The sequence below is a fragment of the Sinocyclocheilus grahami genome, unplaced genomic scaffold (genome assembly GCF_001515645.1).
Source record: "Sinocyclocheilus grahami isolate Dianchi unplaced genomic scaffold, SAMN03320097.WGS_v1.1 scaffold1.1, whole genome shotgun sequence".
Classification (NCBI taxonomy): Eukaryota; Metazoa; Chordata; class Actinopteri; order Cypriniformes; family Cyprinidae; genus Sinocyclocheilus; species Sinocyclocheilus grahami.
Genome location: NW_015505180.1, coordinates 4146834 through 4165575, shown reverse-complemented (window position 1 = coordinate 4165575; position 18742 = coordinate 4146834). Strand labels below are relative to the sequence as shown.

The following is an 18742-nucleotide window of genomic DNA, read 5'->3' as shown; positions in this document are numbered from 1 at the left end:
GTGTAAAAGACTGCAATAACATAATCCATGGAAAAGGGGTTGTCGAGTATTTATTTGATATAATTCCTGTCTATATGATTGATGCTTAGCCTGGCTTCTTGGGTAAGTTTTGTCAAAGTACGGTCTGGCTGACCTCAGAGGAATGAGCTCTCTCATTGCTTCGATGAACAGACAGTGCATTCACTGAGACTTGGGAGAAGATTTCCCCCCACTAATACCATCTCGTAGTTCACACAATGAGCCAATAGGAGTGCTTACATAGTACGGTCACTCACATGCTCACAGAAAAGTGGTTAGAGGGGACACAGTAGTCAATGTGGAGGGACATGGCCACTATTATTGCTTCTGGAAGCTTCTTGAAACCGACCAACAACCTCCTGCTGTGTGTGGTCAGTGTTCACTGGGCAAAGGAGTTAGACTGGCATAGATATTGCTGTGATGTTTTTCTCATGTTTTCATCAAAGAACAATGTCCACTGATGGTGCCGCAATGGGTCGGCCAGCAGGATGAGGATTTGTTCAATGGTTAGCAGTGTTGTTGAAAAACCATTGCTACAATATGCAATGGCACATGGAGAGTTAATCTGACCCTTGCAGGATGAAGAAATTAATTTAACCATTAAGCACTTTTCACTGTAAAAAATATTGTTCAGATAACAAAATATAATGTATTAAAGTAAGAAAATGGGTTTAATTAATCATTATGTAATGCCACTTTACTAATAAGGTTATATATAAAGTTATAATGCTGAGTCAACCTCTTATTTGCAGTAAAAAAAAGTATATTTGCTGAGCAACAGTGGACAATGAATCTAATTAGTATGTACATAATGAAAATAACATTGCAGAACTCTTCTGCAAAGCCAAATGAGAGTTTCTTAAAGGACTTCTCAGTTAAGCTGACTTTAGTGACGTTTAGTACCATGGTGTTCCTGTAGCTTAACTGGAACAGCGTAGTGTTAACAAACGTCAAGGTCGTGGTTTCAAATCCCTTGTGAAAAACAGGTTCACTCACTTGTAGTGTACTTCAAATCTTTAAGGTACATAAAAAAAACACACTCGCAAGTAATATTAATGAAATAAAAGGCCACTTAAGTGTGCTTAAAGAGAGTACACTTTCATGTTTGCAACACACTTAAGTACTTTATTAAAAAGTACATTTTAAATTATTATGTTTTAATAAGCTTTTGTCATTCTTTAAAGAAGTACACTTACTTTGATGGGTTGACTAACATACTAGGACATACTAGATTAGAATTGTCACTGCAGTGTGCTATTTGATATGACATTAAAAGTTAATATATTTTAAATGTACTAATTTGCAACTTCATCATTAAATTTTTTTTTTATTGTAACATGTAATTATACATAATTGTATTTAATGCAATTAGTTGAATTTAAGAGCATTTTTTGACATACTTAAGTAGGACATCTTTATGTAAGTCCTACTTAAGAGTTGTTTCCCCTGTTTCTATTTGAGTCCACATAGTAGTGCTGTCATCTAAATGCAATAATCCATAGCTCTCAGTTATCAGTTCCACATTAAAAAGTTTTACATGTAAATAAATATATAGAACTTTTAAATAATATATTTAGAAGCATGCACATTAACATAACAACACTCTAGTCTTATCTGTAACCCAGTAAATCCTATTTAATTTTACATGGAACTTCTAATGTTATTAGCCAATTTCTGTCACAAAATAAACAGATTGTGACTGACTTTGCATTAATTTCTTCAATGACGGCTACATTCACACCACCAGGTGCCAGTATCAAGTAGGCTTAAGTAAGTCCAAGACAAACGCTCTACTGGCCAGCACAACATCAACCAAAAAATAAATGAGAGTTTAAGCCAACTAGAAATTTCAGATGGACTCAGTCACTGAACATTTTTTAGTTGGAGAGATCTAATTTTTTTTAGCAATGTAGGCCTACTTCACTCCTGATGCGTGTAAGTACTTAAAGGAACACTCCCCTAGAGTTAAACAGTTGAGTTTTGGGTGCAGCAGGTGCAATGATATTACGCAGCGCCTGAAAATAGGCTAACTTCTGTCAACATAACCAACGTGACCACCGGCTTGCACAGGGAGCATGCTGGGGACTATTTTCAGGCGCTGCGAAATATCATTGCGCCTGCTGCACCCATAGTACGGCAGCAAAGTTCCTTGATTATTACGCCGGAATGAGAGTATAGTTCTTAGCCATATCGGCCTAGAATATACCAACTTTTCATTTTCCGTCAGTCTTAGTACACGATGTAACTACAGAAGAGTCGAGTTTTAAATAGGAAAAATATAGAAACTCTTTGGTCATTTTTGAGCGAGAGATGCTAACGGTCTAATCAGATTCAATGATCTATGCTAAGCTACAGCTAAAAGCGCTAACTCTAGGGGAGTTGGAAAATGAGCCTATTTTCAAAAATAGTGGAGTGTTCCTTTAAGGATAAACATGTTGTGAAGACTGTGGTTCTTCTCCACAACAGCTGTGAATGGAGAGTAACAGTAAGCTGAGTTCAAACCACAAGATCGTGTTTACAGAATGAATGAATTACCCCCCCAGTGTCGTGAGACGGCTAGATGTAAAGTAATACAGTGGGTTTTGTGCTGATGCCTCACTGCGTGTCTGAGAGAATCTGATGCAGTGGGCTGACCTTCTCTCTCTCCTTGCTCTGCATTGGGCAGCACTTAGATTCGTTGTACCTCTGCCAACTTGCTCTTCTTTGGAGCCGTCTGCCTGTCTGTCTGTGTGAACCCACTGACCAGGAAAAAAGGCTCTCCAGACTAGAGGGACAATGTCTGACAGTGTTATCTGTCTGGCTCAACCTGCCAAGCCTGCTGACTCTGAGACGGTGGTCCTTGCTTTATTCAGGGACAATATCAAATGATCTGAAAGAGGATTTCATGTTGGCCCTGAACCCTTTGGATGGTTTAGACACAATAATATGTTGATTCATGTTGGTACCATGGTGTAGTGGGTGCTTGCAACAATTAAGTATCATAAGCTCAAGCAGAAGCAGGCTCAAGATTGTCTTGCATCATATCAAGATCCTACTTTTAATTATTTACAAATTTCACTTTTTAAATGTTACATTTTTTTATTTTTTCTTCAGGAAAAACAGAATGAATAATGTTGATGACTCATCTTGTACTACACAGATTTTATCCAATGAAATGTTTTTTTAAATGAGAATGTCCCACCCCCTAATGCCACCAACCTATAGCAAGAAGCAAATCATGGTTAATGGCTGTGATGTAACCTTTGTAGCCCTTTGAAATTCCACACCCTAACTTCCTGTTTAAACAGGAAATACATTAACACAGGAAAGAAAACCATGCTGAACAAGTGATTTATGTGAATGATATATAAATCATTATAATTATATATTTTGTTATGAACTGTAAAGCATACAGGTTGCAAAATGTCATCACATAATGGCTAAAATGTCACAGGTGAGTCTCTCAGGTGGCAGTTGCTACAGTTTTACTTTTTAAAGGTACATATGGACATAAATAATACAATTGTTTAAAAATAATTGATTTAGAATGCATGACTTGCTAATTAAATGAGTTCTTCCTGTAATATCTATAAAATGTATTTCCAGGCATCTACACACACACACACACACACACACACACACAACACAAAAGATCTTTCTGATTAAGTAACCCAATACAATCCACTTCCAAAGTGCATTGACATTTTTGGAAACGAGGTCCTTCATTTAGCATGCAAGACAAGGACTGCAATCATTCTGTCAGCTACCATTAATAATGACTGGACACAATACTTCCTGCTGGAATGTCATAAACTGGATACTGTACGCCTCTAAGTGGGTGAGACAGAGAGAAAGAGAGTTTGTGTCAATGTGTTATAATATGTGAAAGCACATGTGTTTGTTCACCCTGTCAAGATGTGTTATCAAACTGACATCAGTGAAATGTTATGTTTTGCCATTGAGTGTTGCTATGCAGTATCAAGTTTTGCGTCTGTTTAAACATCCTCCTCTGATTGACATTCATGTTGGGTGAAAGTGGTGAAATCAAAGGTTTATGGGAAATCCATCACCATTCTATATCAAGAACAATGTGATGGTTGGTCCCGCTGCTGGGAATGTCAGCTGTGTAAAACATTTGACTTGTGTTTTCCACACCCAGCTTCATGTTGATGTGTATGAAAAAGAAAATGAGAAAAACTCCCCTGATACTAACTGCAAAATAGGCCACAGGTTAAAATAATAATAAATTATTGTTAAAATAAAATAAAATAAAAAAATTAATGTATCATAATTTAATATATCCTGATATTGAAACCTATTTAAATATTTTATTTAATATTATTATATTAATATAATTCATATTTCAATGCATTTCATTTAACTTTAACATTTTAGTTTAATTTTGTAAGATAGAATCACTACTTAATGTCCAGTGAGAACTATTGCTGTACAGTATCTTCTCATTTTCATGCTAATTAAGGCCACAAGAAGGTACAAGCCATTATGGCAAACCCATGCCAGCTTGTAAGGTGCAATGAAAGTGCAAAATCATCAATGGACTGCAAGTATAAGCTTTCAGCATATGCCAAATTCTTGCCCTTTATCAGATGAGTAGATGCTCAGTGAACCTGTGAACAGGGAAGCCTCTGCTGTAAATGAAGATGAGGCAGGGTTGGGGATGTTCTCCCCTCTTGCTGGCACAGGGGATTGGGTGGGGTGCCTCTCTACCCGCTGCCTGGCACTGGGCATTTCCAGGAGTGCGTCTTTGCCAGGCCTTAATTACGGGGGAGTCATCCAGAACATATTGAAGCAATTACAGCTCCATATAAATCAATATGCTTCTGCTTAAAAAAGTGATCTGATCCCAGCACGCTCTGGATCCAGTCTCCCTCAGGTCCATTTTGATTTCTCTCCCCTTTTCTCAAGGCAAGAGCATTATTTCACAGTTCAGGAGTGATTTAGGTCACTTGCCCCAGCTCTGGTTGGGGCTGACATTCAGTCAGTTTCACTTTTTTTCATGTAACCATTAACCTGAGCCTTATTAAGGCATGTTGGGGGTTAGTGGGGGCTATAAATATGAGTCAAGTTTATTGGCAAACAAGAATTTGGCTTAATTTCTTAATTATTGCTTTTATAATTTACAACTTAACTTTAAAAAAATTAAATGGTTTATTCTTATTTTGTTTTCACATTGCCAGTGCATGTTGGACTTTTTTTTCTCCAGAATTATATATATGTATGTGTATGTGTGTGCTTCCAGTGCAGACAAATAGTACTGTAGTGATTCCGAGATCTCAGTGATTCAAACCTGCAGTGATTCAAATCCAGTTACACTCATCATTAGCTCTTTACATCATTTGTTATATTTCGCCATCTTGTGTAAAAAGGTAGTACTGCATCTTTCTTGTTTCCTCTCATTAAATGGAATCTGTAATATATTAAGAACACAACAAAAGCTTGATTATATTACAAAAACAAAGAGGAAAAAGTACAATGCCTTCTTTCTGCTACTACAGCAGTGGTTCGATTCTAATAGTGTCTAAAAAGGAGAGCTATAGGCTACTAAGGCAGGAAGAAGAACAAACAGAACGTCTTTAGAGAACCTTTTTTAATTTAAGTGAGAGGAGTTGTATTATTTTACTTAGTGGACATGTTCATGTTTTGTGTACAATATGTGTTTGGAAGAGAGGCATGAATGAATTAAAGATGTCTAAAGTAAGTAGGGCATGTTATGATGATGAATGTGTGTAAAGTGTGTTCAGAGCAGCAGGAGCAAGTGGAGCTCAAACCCTCGCATATATCATCACAATACACAGTCCCAGCACTCCTCTCCCTCATCTATGGGTGCTCTATCCCTTCAGCACACATACTGTACACACTAATACACTTGCTTAGGAAAAAAATGTTACGAGCTGAAAACAAACCAGTAGAAGATGAGCAAACTTCACCCCAAAATAAAAATTCTGTCATCATTTACTCAATTTCCTCATGCTGTTCCAAGCCTGTATGCATTTCTTTCTTCTGGCGAACATGAAACAAGATATTTTGAAGAATGTGGTTTACCAAAAAGTTTCTGGTCCCCAGTATTTTCTTCCATATGAAAGTCAGGGGGGGGGCAACTGTTTGCAATTGCAACTGCATCAACTTGAGGATACTGAGTAAATGATGACAGAATTTTCATTTTTGAAACTATTTGTTTAAACAAGTGTTCCACCCAATGACAGCAAATAAAAATGTATTATAATTTTTTCTTTATTAAATTATTATTATTATACATGACTGAAATATTATCAGGTATATTAAGCAGAAGAAGAATGAATGAATGAATGAAGCATTGTTTTTTATTTCTGATATCACGTCACAAAATACTCAGTACACCATTAAAATACTTTGGCAATTAACAATACTTAACAGTATAACACATTTCTAAATCTATATTATTTAATGTATTTGTGCTTTTGTAACTGTTAAGAACTTATTCCTTGCAACAAAGGTCTACAATAAATGATGGATCAGTTCAATCATACAAACGTCTTTAAACAAATATACGGTGGATTTTAAGGTTCCCTTTGGGTGCAAAAAGGATCTCCATCAAATAGAACTTTTTATAAAGTTTGTGCGCTTGGAATGGAAGCATTTAAAAAAAAATCATCTGTTACTAACTACTATTATCAGCTAAAATTAAACATTACAACATTAACATTTTTTAGATGTTAAACATGTTAACATGTTCTAACAGTAACAATTAAATCCAAAAATACAAACGTTTAAAAAAAAAAATTCTACCACAATAACATACTATCTTAAATATCTATAAATGTCTTTCATAAGTTTAAAGAGCTTGTGCAATAATACAGTAATTGCATATTACTAACAGCATCAATAGTGAAGTACATTTGTAGTTCCACTGAATGTTGAATCTAAATATACAGTGTGGAAATATCTCATATACCTCATATAACAGCAATTTTAGCCAGTTTTAACAAAGCAGTTGGTCACCAACTGTGATTTGCTGGTTACTGATGATTAGAATAAACTGTGACTATGAGGAGGCATCTGTATTAACATTTTTTAGATGTTAAACATGTTAACATGTTCTAACAGTAACAATTAAATCCAAAAATACAAACGTTTAAAAAAAAAAAATTCTACCACAATAACATACTATCTTAAATATCTATAAATGTCTTTCATAAGTTTAAAGAGCTTGTGCAATAATACAGTAATTGCATATTACTAACAGCATCAATAGTGAAGTACATTTGTAGTTCCACTGAATGTTGAATCTAACTATACAGTGTGGAAATATCTCATATACCTCATATAACAGCAATTTTAGCCAGTTTTAACAAAGCAGTTGGTCACCAACTGTGATTTGCTGGTTACTGATGATTAGAATAAACTGTGACTATGAGGAGGCATCTGAGTGGATTAATATGCTAAAGAGCAACATATTATTGCTAGACTAGGTTTTAGTTAGCTGGTAAACTTTGTACAAAACAAAACATACATGAACGTGGCAAGTAATTATTTCATATACCCACAAATAAAGCTTTTTTTGTACGATGTGCATGTTTTAAATGTCTTGAAGAGTTTGTGTACGTTGACATCGGTGAGGTTCTTTTATACGATGTAAGACCAGTCACTGGGGGTCCGTCCATACTGCAAAAGAGCAAAAAGATGAAAAACAAAATGACACAATATGATTTTGTTCTGATTGTTCTATTTGTCCAATGTGTGTTGGGATGGAAAAGTGGAGGTTAAATGGTTTTTGTTCTTGTTAAGAAGTTGTTAGAATACAATTATTTTACTGTAACCCCTCTACAACAAATAATAAAAATTGAAACACCAAAAATATCCGAATTCTTCCATTTCACCAGATGAGGGCGCAACAACCCAATGTTTAGGCCCCATTTTTGTTCCCTTCACCACATAAATGAACATAAATCTCTCTAATCTCACTTAAACAAGTGTTCCACCATGACAGCAAATAAAATAAATATGCACATAATTATTGAATGAAATGTTATATATTTTATGAAATAATATTATATAAATTAAATATTAAAAGGTAGATTAAGCAGAACGAATGAATGAATAAAACTGCAAACTACAGGAAAAAAACTAAACAAACTTTCCAAGACAGTAAAATATATAAATTCCTGAAACCTATTTCAGACACAATTTCAAAACTAACATAGTTTGAATGTATTTGTTTGCCATTTAGTGAAACACTGAATGACACCCTGTCTATTTTGCTTTATTTCTAATTTGCTAATTACATTTTTCTAAGTGCATTTAAATGCACATTCAATGACACCACTGTAAGGTAAGTTAAAGAAAGCATTATCAACCAGCTCAAGACATAATCAGAAAAGAGTTTTGCTCAAATTGTTTTAACAGCATCATGAAATATTAATTACATTCTAAACACTGACAAATAACACTAACATACATTACATAGGGCTATAAAATATGTCATGCAGTGTGTTGAAAGTGTGTGTAGTGTCTTACCTGAATATCTGTGAGCTCCTTTAGCAGTCTGGAGGCAAGTGGAGGAAAGCTTCCTTCACATGGAATATGCAGATTCTAAATGGCAGGTAATTAGTTTAAGAAAAACATGTTGAAAATTTGTTAAGCTCCAAAAATTGGCCAAGATGTTGACCCAGAGGTAGATATCTGTTGATTCGCCAGTATGTTTTGATACTGAATCAGTGTGCGGTGCTCTAGCCATCCAAAATAAACTAGACTCACCTCTCCCTGATACAAGATCCTGCCAACTGGACTAATAACACAAGCAGTTCCAGAACCAAACATCTCCCTCACTCGGTTTTCCTCCAGAGCCTGCCGCAGGTCGGCCATGGTCAAATAGCGCTCGGATACTTTGAACTCACCCTGTTAGATCAAATGAAGCTTTGAACCAAACAATCACAGTCCACCCAAAAATGAAAATTCTGTAGTAATTCACTCCAAACCTGTATGACCCTCTTTCTTCAGTGGAACACAAAAGAAGATCATTTAAAGAATGTTGCTATCTAAACAGTGTCAGTTCCAATTTGACAAAAAATACAATGGAAGCCAATGTGACCTGAAGATGTTATGAACTTTCTTCAAAATATCTTCTATTGTGTTCCACAAAAGAAAGAGAGTCATACAGGTTTGGAGCAACATGAGGGTGAAGTTGACAAGCTGTTGTACCCCTAAAGATACATTTTTGCACTTTTTTCCTGACAGTAAGGTTTTGACTGGTTTTACCCATTTGCGAGCAAGTTCTAAGATGCTTTGCCGTGTAACGCCCGGCAGAATAATGCCATCTAGAGGTGGTGTTGCAAGCTCCTCCTCTAGAAAGAAAAAAAACAGGTTTTTCATCTTAAACTTTTTTTCAAATATTATGTCTATAACGATGAAATTAGAAAGTTGCTGTGAACTGTCATTTTCTTTTAGACCACTAGAGGTCTTCAGTAGAGGAGCTTATGTCCACCATGGAATAAAATAAATAAATAATAATAATAAAAAGGTAACTGTGACTTTATATCTCACAATTGTGACTTTTTTCTTGCAATTAAGAATCGTGAGATATAAACTTGGAATTGCGAGATATAAACTCAGAATTGCAATATAAATTTGTAATTGCAAGATAGAAACTTGCATTTCTGACTTCTGAGAAAATAATTCTGACTTTTTTAAAGTTTTAACACAAGTTTTAACTCTCAGTTCTGAGTTGATAACTTACAATTCACAGAAATGTGAGATAAGACATGTCACAATTACCTTTTTTTATTCTTTAGCAGAAATAAGCTTCCATGAGAATCTAAATCATTGATTGTGGCATTTTGAAGGTCCAGCAAATTTACTTTGACCTCCATATACTTTGACTTCCACATACTCTGTATTTTCTGTTAAAGTAAATATACAGAACCAAAATACTTTGTCTATCAAAACAGAGAGTGAAAAAGTAATGGTTTACAAATGTAAACAGCCATCACCTTCTTTTTCATTGATCCAGTAGAGGAAAAGGTTCATGGTGCCGACCTCTGTGATCTGTTGGTCGTCCCCGTACAGCCACAGAACCTGCTGACAGCCGTAATCCACTGCCTCATTCTGAGCATAGATAGACGCGCCATAGTTCCTAAAAAAATGGAGGTTTCACGTTCACAAACAAAGATCTGTCTTAGCCCTGAAAAAACCCATTTTCTAGTGGCGTTATCATTTCTTCAGAGGTTGACACATACAGCACTGCCTGCTTTGCTGAAACGCTCTGCACAGATTTAAAACATGGCTGTTAGCACGCACAAATCCAAAGTCTACTATGAAGCTTTCAGTATTAAACCAAGCTTGCACATATTTGGATCAAGACTAAGAATGTGCCAATAAGCTTGCAACAATGCTCCTCGTTCAATTAGTGTTTTGTAGTGTTTTTTTTTTTGTAGATACTCAGGCACATTGAAATCTCTCTCATTCACTCACCCTCCCATCTTGCAGTCGCCTGTCCCTCCTCTCCAGGCTCTGATGTATTTGGAGTCAGCCAACAGAGATACTGGTTTAGCTCCCGTGCTGAAGAACGAGCCCACAGGACTGAGGATGACGAACAGCAATGCCTTGGAAGGCTTCTTGACACCAAGGGTGGGCTGCACACACAGGCATATGTAAAGAAAATATAGATTACAGGTTATAGGCTACATAAATTACATGTCTTCATTTATATGCACAGATATGCTTTTGTGAACTGCAAGATATAAAAAGCTAAAAATAGTCAAAATGAGATTATGAGGGATTTGTGTAGCTCTAACCTCTGTGCCCAGGAAGGTGGGACGGATGTACAAACTGGCAGAGTCTGAGTGAGGTACCCAATCCTGATCCACCTCCACCAACTTCCTGATGCACTCCAACAACTCTGCACCATCAAAACTCTACAGAAACAGACATGCAGTTTTGTGTCTGTAACTTGATGAAAACTGAATGTGGATGCAGTAGAGAGGGGAGAGACGTTAATCTTACAGGCAGACAGGCCCTGTGGGCGGACTTCAGCATCCGCTTCATGTTTATCTTGGGTCTGAAGAGACACACTTTGCTATCTGGCCCCCGATACGCCTTCATACCCTCAAAAAGCTGCAGGCAGTACGTATTTACATTTAAACATTTAAAAAATATGCTAATTATTAGCTGTAACAATTGATGTCTAACCACACAGATGAAACTCCAGATGGCCAGGACAGACCTGTACAGAGTAATGCAGGGCAGAACAGCCTGGATGTATGGACAGGTTCCCAAAAGGCTGGATGTGTGGCTTCTGCCAGCCTTCCTCAAGAATCCATCCAATGGTCAGCATGTGGTCAGTGAAGACCGTCCCAAACACCAGGCCATTTGGGTCAGGTTTTGGCTTATGGGTCTGTGCTAACTGTATCACAGTGTCTGAGGCCTAGACAGAACGCAGCCAAAAATAAACAGCATCAGATGACATAATACACCAGCCAAGAGCTTTTTATAGACACAGAATAGGGTCAGTCTGTGAAATCCATCTCTCTATCACTCCATTTAGCTCTGTGGATCACTCTCCCTGACAGAAATGCACTCAAACTTTGAAACTCTGAGATTAGACACTGTCACAGATTACATGTTCCTTTAGAAACCCTCTGTAATCCCAGATTATGGTGGAAAGGTGAGCACCGCACTGCCTCAGCATTTATTAGCAAAGGTTTGTTTAACTGCAGCACAGGCAGATATAAGTGTATATATATATATATATATATATATATATATATATGCAGTTAAAGTAACCATTTAATTAAATTTATATAGTTTATTATAACAATACAATTATATATATACATACACATATATACACATTTTTTTTAATCAAATGTAATGACATCAGCCCATCTGTCTAATTCATGGATTGTCAACTAAAACAATATCAGCTCTGAGACACTGTTTATGGTGCTTTCTTTTTCAGGCGTTGACTCGTAAAGCAGCACGAATCTGAGGACTGTTCTAGTCTGACACCTCAGTTTACGAGTTCTTTGTGAGTACTTGACTATAAATATGCTAGATCCAATTGAACAACCATCTGTAATCTCTGTTGAGTCTCGAGAGCAATCATGTTGGCAGATTTACAGTGGTGGTCAACAGAAGTGCTATTATTGTTGTTGATGATGGTGTTTTCAGTTCTTTACTTAGTATGCTAATTAGTACTTTTACATAGTATAAAGTATGATCAGACACAGTGCTTTCTTAGAAAGCTATCATTTTGTTGAGGTTTCATTGTAATGAGAGGTGCTTTGTGGCCATCAAGTCATTGCCGTGTGTGACCTCATACAGTCCCTTCAAGAAGCTTAAATGTGATTATCCTCATCAATAGACAAACAATGCTTTGCACGCTGCCATGATGAGCCCAAAAATAAACACCTATGCAAAAAGCCTTATTTTAGCACCAGCTCACGTTTGTGCCTTTTGATATGAGATTTCATGTATGAGGTTTTAGAAAGTATGTTGGATGTCCATTACCAGATTGAAGCTTTTTTTTTTTGTTTGATGATATTTCATGTTCACTGATACTCAACCAAATGCTAGTATGTGCTCTTAAAATGATTTAATTTAAGAGTATGTACAATAAGGAATGGTCCAGCCAAAAATGCCAGTACAATCCAACATATGGAGCCCTGTCACGAATATGTTAGTTCGTTTATGTTTATTGGACTTTTAGTTTGTTTTCATTAGCTTCATTGTTTCCTTTGTTTTTTCCCTGTTTTCCACATGTTCCTGTGGCTCAGGTGTAGAGCATTGCAAAAGGTCGTAGGTTCAGTTCCCAGGAAACACACATACTGGTAAAAAAAATGTATATCCTGAATGCATTGTAAGTCGCTTCGGATAAAAGCGTCTGCTAAATGCATTTATTATTATTAATGATTTCCCACTCATCTTTGTTTGTCATGGTTACTAGTGTTATTAGTTTGTTCTGTTCAGCCGTGTATCATTAATTAACCTCGTTTGTCAGTGTATTTAAATTAAACCTTTTCCTGTGTTAGTGGTCCGGTCTCGTCTTTGGAAGTTGCGTTGTTTCTGTACCTGTGGATTATTGTGTGGATCTTTATTAAACTCTGTATGTTTTGGAATTTATCTTTGTCTTCTTCGGTCATTTCTGCAAAGAGTGTGACAAGCCCCAAAGAGGACATGGTGATAGAAGAAAAAAATTTAAATGATTTTGTGTTCACTTGCAAAACATTAGCATTCTCACAAACTGCAAAACTGGTGATGGTCGTATAAAATTGAGGGGGGCTTTATATTTTTGTGAATGTACACAAAAATGGAGAACGCAAAAAGCATTGAAATGTAATTATTCTCCATTTGCAAAATGTACTTGTCACTCTTTCCCATGCAATTACGTATAGGGAATGAGGGACTGGAGCAAGGATGCAAATATATAAGTATTATACATTTCAAATGTCACATTTAAAATAGCAATGCCTGATTTGTGAATGAATCGTTCTTTTTATTTGAATCATTTCAATGAATCAAATGATCAGAATTAAAAACTGTTTTATTTTTAGATATTTCTCTCATCCATACACTATATAAATGCTCTAATTTTGTAAGCAGCCACCAACCTAAGGCATGATTGCAGATATTTGTCTATAATACTATGTTTACTTTATGGCAATGGTGTGATCTAGCCTGTGTTGAAAAGAACTCAGGCTTAATCACCACCTGAGTCAGAGAAAGGTAGAGAGAGACAGAGAGCATGCCCAAAGCCAAGCCAAGCTTGATTGACAAGGCTTACAGTGATCTGAGAGACTGGCTTCTCTTTTCAGCATGGGATCTTGGAAAAGCTAGGACCTTTCTGGTAACTGCCAAAAAGAGAGGTCCAAGGTCACATTTTGGAGCCATGGAGGTCAAAATACGCTATGGAACAAGGAGTCTACCATGAGTCTACTCAAGACACTAAGATTCAACTAAGCTTGTATAGCCACTCAAAATGCTCTTTCATTATGCTATGAATTTTAGAAACAGTATGTGGACACTGAAATGACCATAAGACCATAAGAAAAGTCGATTTATCAGAGAAAGAATCAAGTTTTGACTGAGGAGGAGAGTTTCTAATTGTCTGGTGTATCTATCAAACATCAGAATGATGCCATTGGACATTTCGCTAAAGGCAAGTGCGGTTTATTACACTATATACATAGCAATCTGTAATATGTGTATACAATATGCCTTACCTTAAAGCTAGAGGCATTGCCAGCCATACCATTATTCTCAAATTCCTAAAAGGGAACAAAAATACAACATATAATATGAGCATATGCATATTTGAAGCTGGAATATCCAATCAGATATGCAAACACAATTAATTTGATACATTTCCGAAGTACTTTGGCACTTTAAGTACCTTAAAATGTGAAGGAATGTTACTTAGAGTGCTGATGCTCTTCACTAATTTCTTTTACTGCTCTCTTATAAAAGAATAAGCAATGTTGGTCTTACATTTCCATGCTCTTAACAATGTATTCCCTTACAAAATATCTAGAATATCACTTAAATAACTCTAATTAAAAATTCAAGTAGCTAGTAGAAAAAAAAGTCCTGACTGTCTACAGAACACAACAAGCTCCATCCTGAAACTGAGACCTTTGTATTTAGTTCGTCTGTTTATAGAGTGATCACCAACCAAGTGTCTGCATTTTCTGCTACAGCAACAGCTATAATTATAACATATTTCTTTAGGTCAAACACTGTGCTGTGGTGAACGATAAGATGTTTCCTCACAAGGACGAATGAGCATAGTTTTGTCTAAATAGAATTTACACTGAGTCAGACTCAAGTCAAGTAATGATGACCTGCGAAAATAGACTTTGTACTTTGGAGGTCTAAATGAAGGAGTAAAAAGTATAATTGTTGCCTTAGAAATGTAACTGAGCAAGAGTGCAAGTATTCCGTTTCAATAACACTCAAGAAAAGTGCAAATTATCCAAAATAATACTTAAAAATAATAAGTATATGACAACCTTATAAATATAACCTTTTTACTTTGGAGATCTACAGAATTGTACAGCATTGTAATTTTCAATTGCAATAGATCCCTGCTCCGGAAATTTTTTTTTTTTTAAGTATAGCAAATAAGTACTTAACACCCCTGATGAACTCACCCCCTTACACATCATCATGTTCATCACGAAATGAACTTGAAGTGGCTTGAAACATGAAATGATATGCGAGTGAGTTTTTAGTGACCAATCAGCTGGGTTGAATGAAAGGCGCACCTCCATGCAGTGGATTTGTTGCCTAATGGTCTGAACAGAAGGTGAAGGTTAAAAATAATAGCCAAAGAACAATTAGTAATAAATGCCTTTTTTATAGCTATATCAAGCACAGTAAAAATGTGGAAAACCCTTATCAGATTTCAATTTAATAAAGAATATTTATATATAAAACAATAATTAACAAAAATATAAATACAAAATATGAACATTAGCTTTTTGCTGACAGCATGGTAGTAATCCACGTGCCTTTAACCTGGAAAGAATGTAAACATAAAATGTAACTGGAACTTTATTTTATAATTGAATAAAAAAAAAACAACAACCCTAACAGGGGACTTTGCCTCCTTATTTCATTAGTCTAGTGATGTATCATGCGCGTAAACACAAGGTCAGTCTGACCAACACATACATACATAAAAAAATAAAAAATAAAAATACATGACCTTTGAAGATCATATACACGTTATATAACATATAACACAATATATTGTCTGAGTTGTTGTCCATTTCAATGCAATACATAAAAATTAGTTACACAAAAGTGAAAACCTATGTGCCACGACAGAGAACGGCACAAGCCGACATACGCGGTTTTAGGACACAATATGACTTGGTTTAACTACATTTATCAAACACATGAAGGTTGAAAACATAGACGTGTTTATATTTATGGGTGAAAAAACCCGCTATGAATGCGATGCGCGCCTTTACCTCTTGAGATGATGGTGCGTTCGTGGCTGATGCAACGCTCGCCATGATGAAATGTGCGCCGTCTGTAAACCTCTTTCAGATTAACGTTACACCATATCAAAACCAATGTGCTAAAACAAACAAAGCATGTTTGAGAGTGTACTGTGACGGAAATGCACATTTTGTGCAATCATTAGAAATTCTTGATTATGTGAATGGAGAAAAAAACCTTGGTACTTTAGAAATTATGGGATGGATATCATATTGGTACTTGGCATGGAACATCATATATTTTAAAATATAAGGCACATGATAAGGTACAGCTAAAGCCCTCCCCCCCCTGATAAAAAGCCCTTTTTGTTTTCTTTTCTCCCAAGATACTAAATTGCAACTAACACCACCACAGCAATTTCCTTTACATCTCTTTGTTATTATGCATAGCACTGGCAGAGAGGGCAATTGCAGAATGCCTGTTGAACTGCAATAAATAGGTTTCCATTGACCTGTATTTTTTAGATTTAAAACATATGCACGTGGTTCAAAAAGTTATTATTTAGTTCCTTATTTTTTGCTCTTTATATAGCATATTTTAAATGTGCGTATATATTATAGATATTTTAATAATATGCTCAATTTGAGGGAAAATATGAGGAATCAATGAATCATACAGTGGTGGATGAAGTACCCGAAATCCACACTTAAGTAAAAGTATAGATATCTTAGGCTACCAGAAAATGACTTTGGTAGAAGGAATATTAGAATATTACTTGAGTAAAAGTTTTAAAGTAGGCATAGTACAAGTAAATGCAAAATGGAAAAGGAGCAAATATTTAAAAAATGTTTATACACAGTTTGAGCAGCAAGATTGTGTTCAGTTCGAACTCTTTCTTCCATTTTGTATCTTTCGGTAAGCATAAGAGGCACTTCATCCGGTATTAGTCTCTTTCATTCCAACATAAGAAATCATTTCTGGAATCTGCATCTGAAGTGGCATTTATATGTATTTACACAGTTTAATGACGCTCAGAGAAGACATGCATGCATTTAACCTGCTGTTACAAATGCATAAATAATGCTTTGTTTTAAACATAAATCGTTGACTACTGATATTTGAAATGATTTAAAACATGGAGAAAAAAAAAATAGTTGAAATGTGAAATTAAAACCGCCAGTAGGTGGCAGCAAGTCCCTGTTAATGAGTGAGTCATTGAGATTCAACCGATTCATTCAAACGGCTGATTCATTCAAGAACGACGCTTTTGACTGTCCCTGCGTTCCAGTCGGAAGGGCTCATCCCTATGCCCTAATCTCTTCAAAGGGTTTACCCTCCAGAGTGAGAGCTTCGAAGGGTTGAAGGCACACGAGCAAAGGTGTTTTTTAGCCCTGCGTCCCAATGTTCATATCCATTCTAAATGGTATGTGAGATTAAAATAAGTGCGTCCCAAAGCATAGTATGTTGAAAAGAGTATACCAGAAGGATGGTCTACTATTTCAGGTAGATTTTTGAAGTGTGTGGATCCATGCACACTCTAATGGCTAATATTACCCACAATCCATTGCACTTCGGCGAAGGATTCGGTTCAGAACTACAAACATGAATAAAAAATTAAAAATGCCAAAAACGACAGATGTGCGCGACCGACGGTTAAGTAGAGAGGTTTAGATAAAGGGGTTTGAGTTACTAATAATCAACTTTTAACCTGGTGAAATGATGTTATCTGTTAACTGTGACAAGATGACTGTGACAAGATGACTGACAGGTCAGTTTACGGTGACAGGGTGCGTGTAACTATGCCACAGAGCGGACCATTAAGCAATTGTATGACGTGAAAGTATGTCCAAAGCTTGCCTCTACTCTTCTACTACACACTCAAAAGTGTGTACTTATTCTTCACCAAAAGAGTACATACTTTAAGGGCATAGTATAAGTAGGCACATTGGGACCGATTAGGACGCAGCCAGACCACTGATTCATCAAACCTGCGTTCTTGCAGTCACGTGCTTCGGGGAAATGTAAAAGTATACATTTTAATTAGGAAATGTAGTGGAGTAAAAGTGAAAGTTGACAGAAAACTACAGTAAACTACAGATTCTTCCCAAAAAACTTAAATACTGTTACATTACAGCACTGGAGTCATCCAAGTTCGCCCTCTGTCAGTTGCAGTTCCATCATTGGACGCACGGTGTCAGTGCGCCGCAGGTTTTAATAAGGCCTTCGATCAGCTGGGTGGCGCTTCACACTCTAGTATTTGTGAACCGACTGCGGCGTCAACATTTGAGCTAATTCAGGTGTGTTTGTTTTTCCCAACCTTGGCGTCTCAGTATTTGCTTGTCCTGTATAAATATTATCTAAAGATAACAGACACACCACATGAAACTGAAGGTGGCCGTTATTTTCATCCTGAAAGTGGCACAGACGTTTTACGTCTGTCAGTTTGTGTAAAGTTTATGTTTGATTCGCCATTAGTCGGATTTTGACAGGTTGGTTTGCTTTTTTACTTGTATGGTTTTTGATAGTTTTGGTTGTGTATATATATATGTATATATATATGAAATGAGACTTTGAGAGTATTTTAAAATAAAGGTGTGAGTTTTTGCACTTCTGCTTATTTTTTTCACGTCATCCATATAATGTTAATTAAGCAAATAATGCAGTGACCGTTTAAACATGTAATGGGCTTTTATATTGTATAGCATGTTATCTGTTTTCTATAATTTCATTAACAGGCACAATGCGATTGTGTAAAGCATATAAACTGTATCTAAACTATATATTAATTATACTATGCGATATAGTA

General features: G+C 36.1%; 2 protein-coding genes across 4 annotated transcripts in view; one reads left to right on the top strand and one right to left on the bottom strand.

Annotated features, from left to right (window-relative positions):
* Positions 1-7065: 7065 nt before the first annotated feature.
* Positions 7066-16047, bottom strand: LOC107587341 (branched-chain-amino-acid aminotransferase, cytosolic-like). 3 transcript variants are annotated; one of them, XM_016275128.1, is made up of 11 exons: positions 15966-16047; positions 14214-14258; positions 11216-11416; positions 10996-11106; positions 10788-10907; positions 10465-10625; positions 9984-10126; positions 9253-9338; positions 8752-8892; positions 8512-8586; positions 7066-7659 (listed from the first exon to the last, which is right to left on the bottom strand). In XM_016275128.1, the coding sequence occupies exons 1-11, from the start codon at positions 16008-16010 to the stop codon at positions 7621-7623; spliced, it is 1167 nt and encodes a 388-aa protein (XP_016130614.1). In that variant the 5' UTR covers positions 16011-16047; the 3' UTR covers positions 7066-7620. The 3 variants fall into 3 exon arrangements, with proteins under 3 accessions (XP_016130614.1, XP_016130691.1, XP_016130750.1); XM_016275205.1 differs by lacking the exon at positions 15966-16047 and adding an exon at positions 15141-15191; XM_016275264.1 differs by lacking the exon at positions 15966-16047 and adding an exon at positions 13775-13841 and having other exon boundaries at positions 14214-14248.
* The window catches only part of lrmp (lymphoid-restricted membrane protein), a 36860-nt gene continuing 32190 nt past the window's right edge, over positions 14073-18742 (top strand). The window contains exon 1 of the mRNA XM_016282915.1: positions 14073-14149. The gene's annotated coding sequence lies outside the window, so the exon portion shown is untranslated. The remainder of the gene's footprint in view (positions 14150-18742) is intronic.

Bases quoted from the DNA above. Each gene is read 5' to 3' on its own strand.
- LOC107587341 (XM_016275128.1), bottom strand. From the start codon at position 16,010: ATGGCGAGCGTTGCATCAGCCACGAACGCACCATCATCTCAAGAG. The intron at 11,417-14,213 runs GTAAGGCATATT...CGTTCTGTCTAG, and splicing joins GCAATGCCTCTAGCTTTAAG to GCCTCAGACACTGTGATACA. The intron at 8,587-8,751 runs GTGAGTCTAGTT...CCTGCCATTTAG, and splicing joins GGATCTTGTATCAGGGAGAG to AATCTGCATATTCCATGTGA.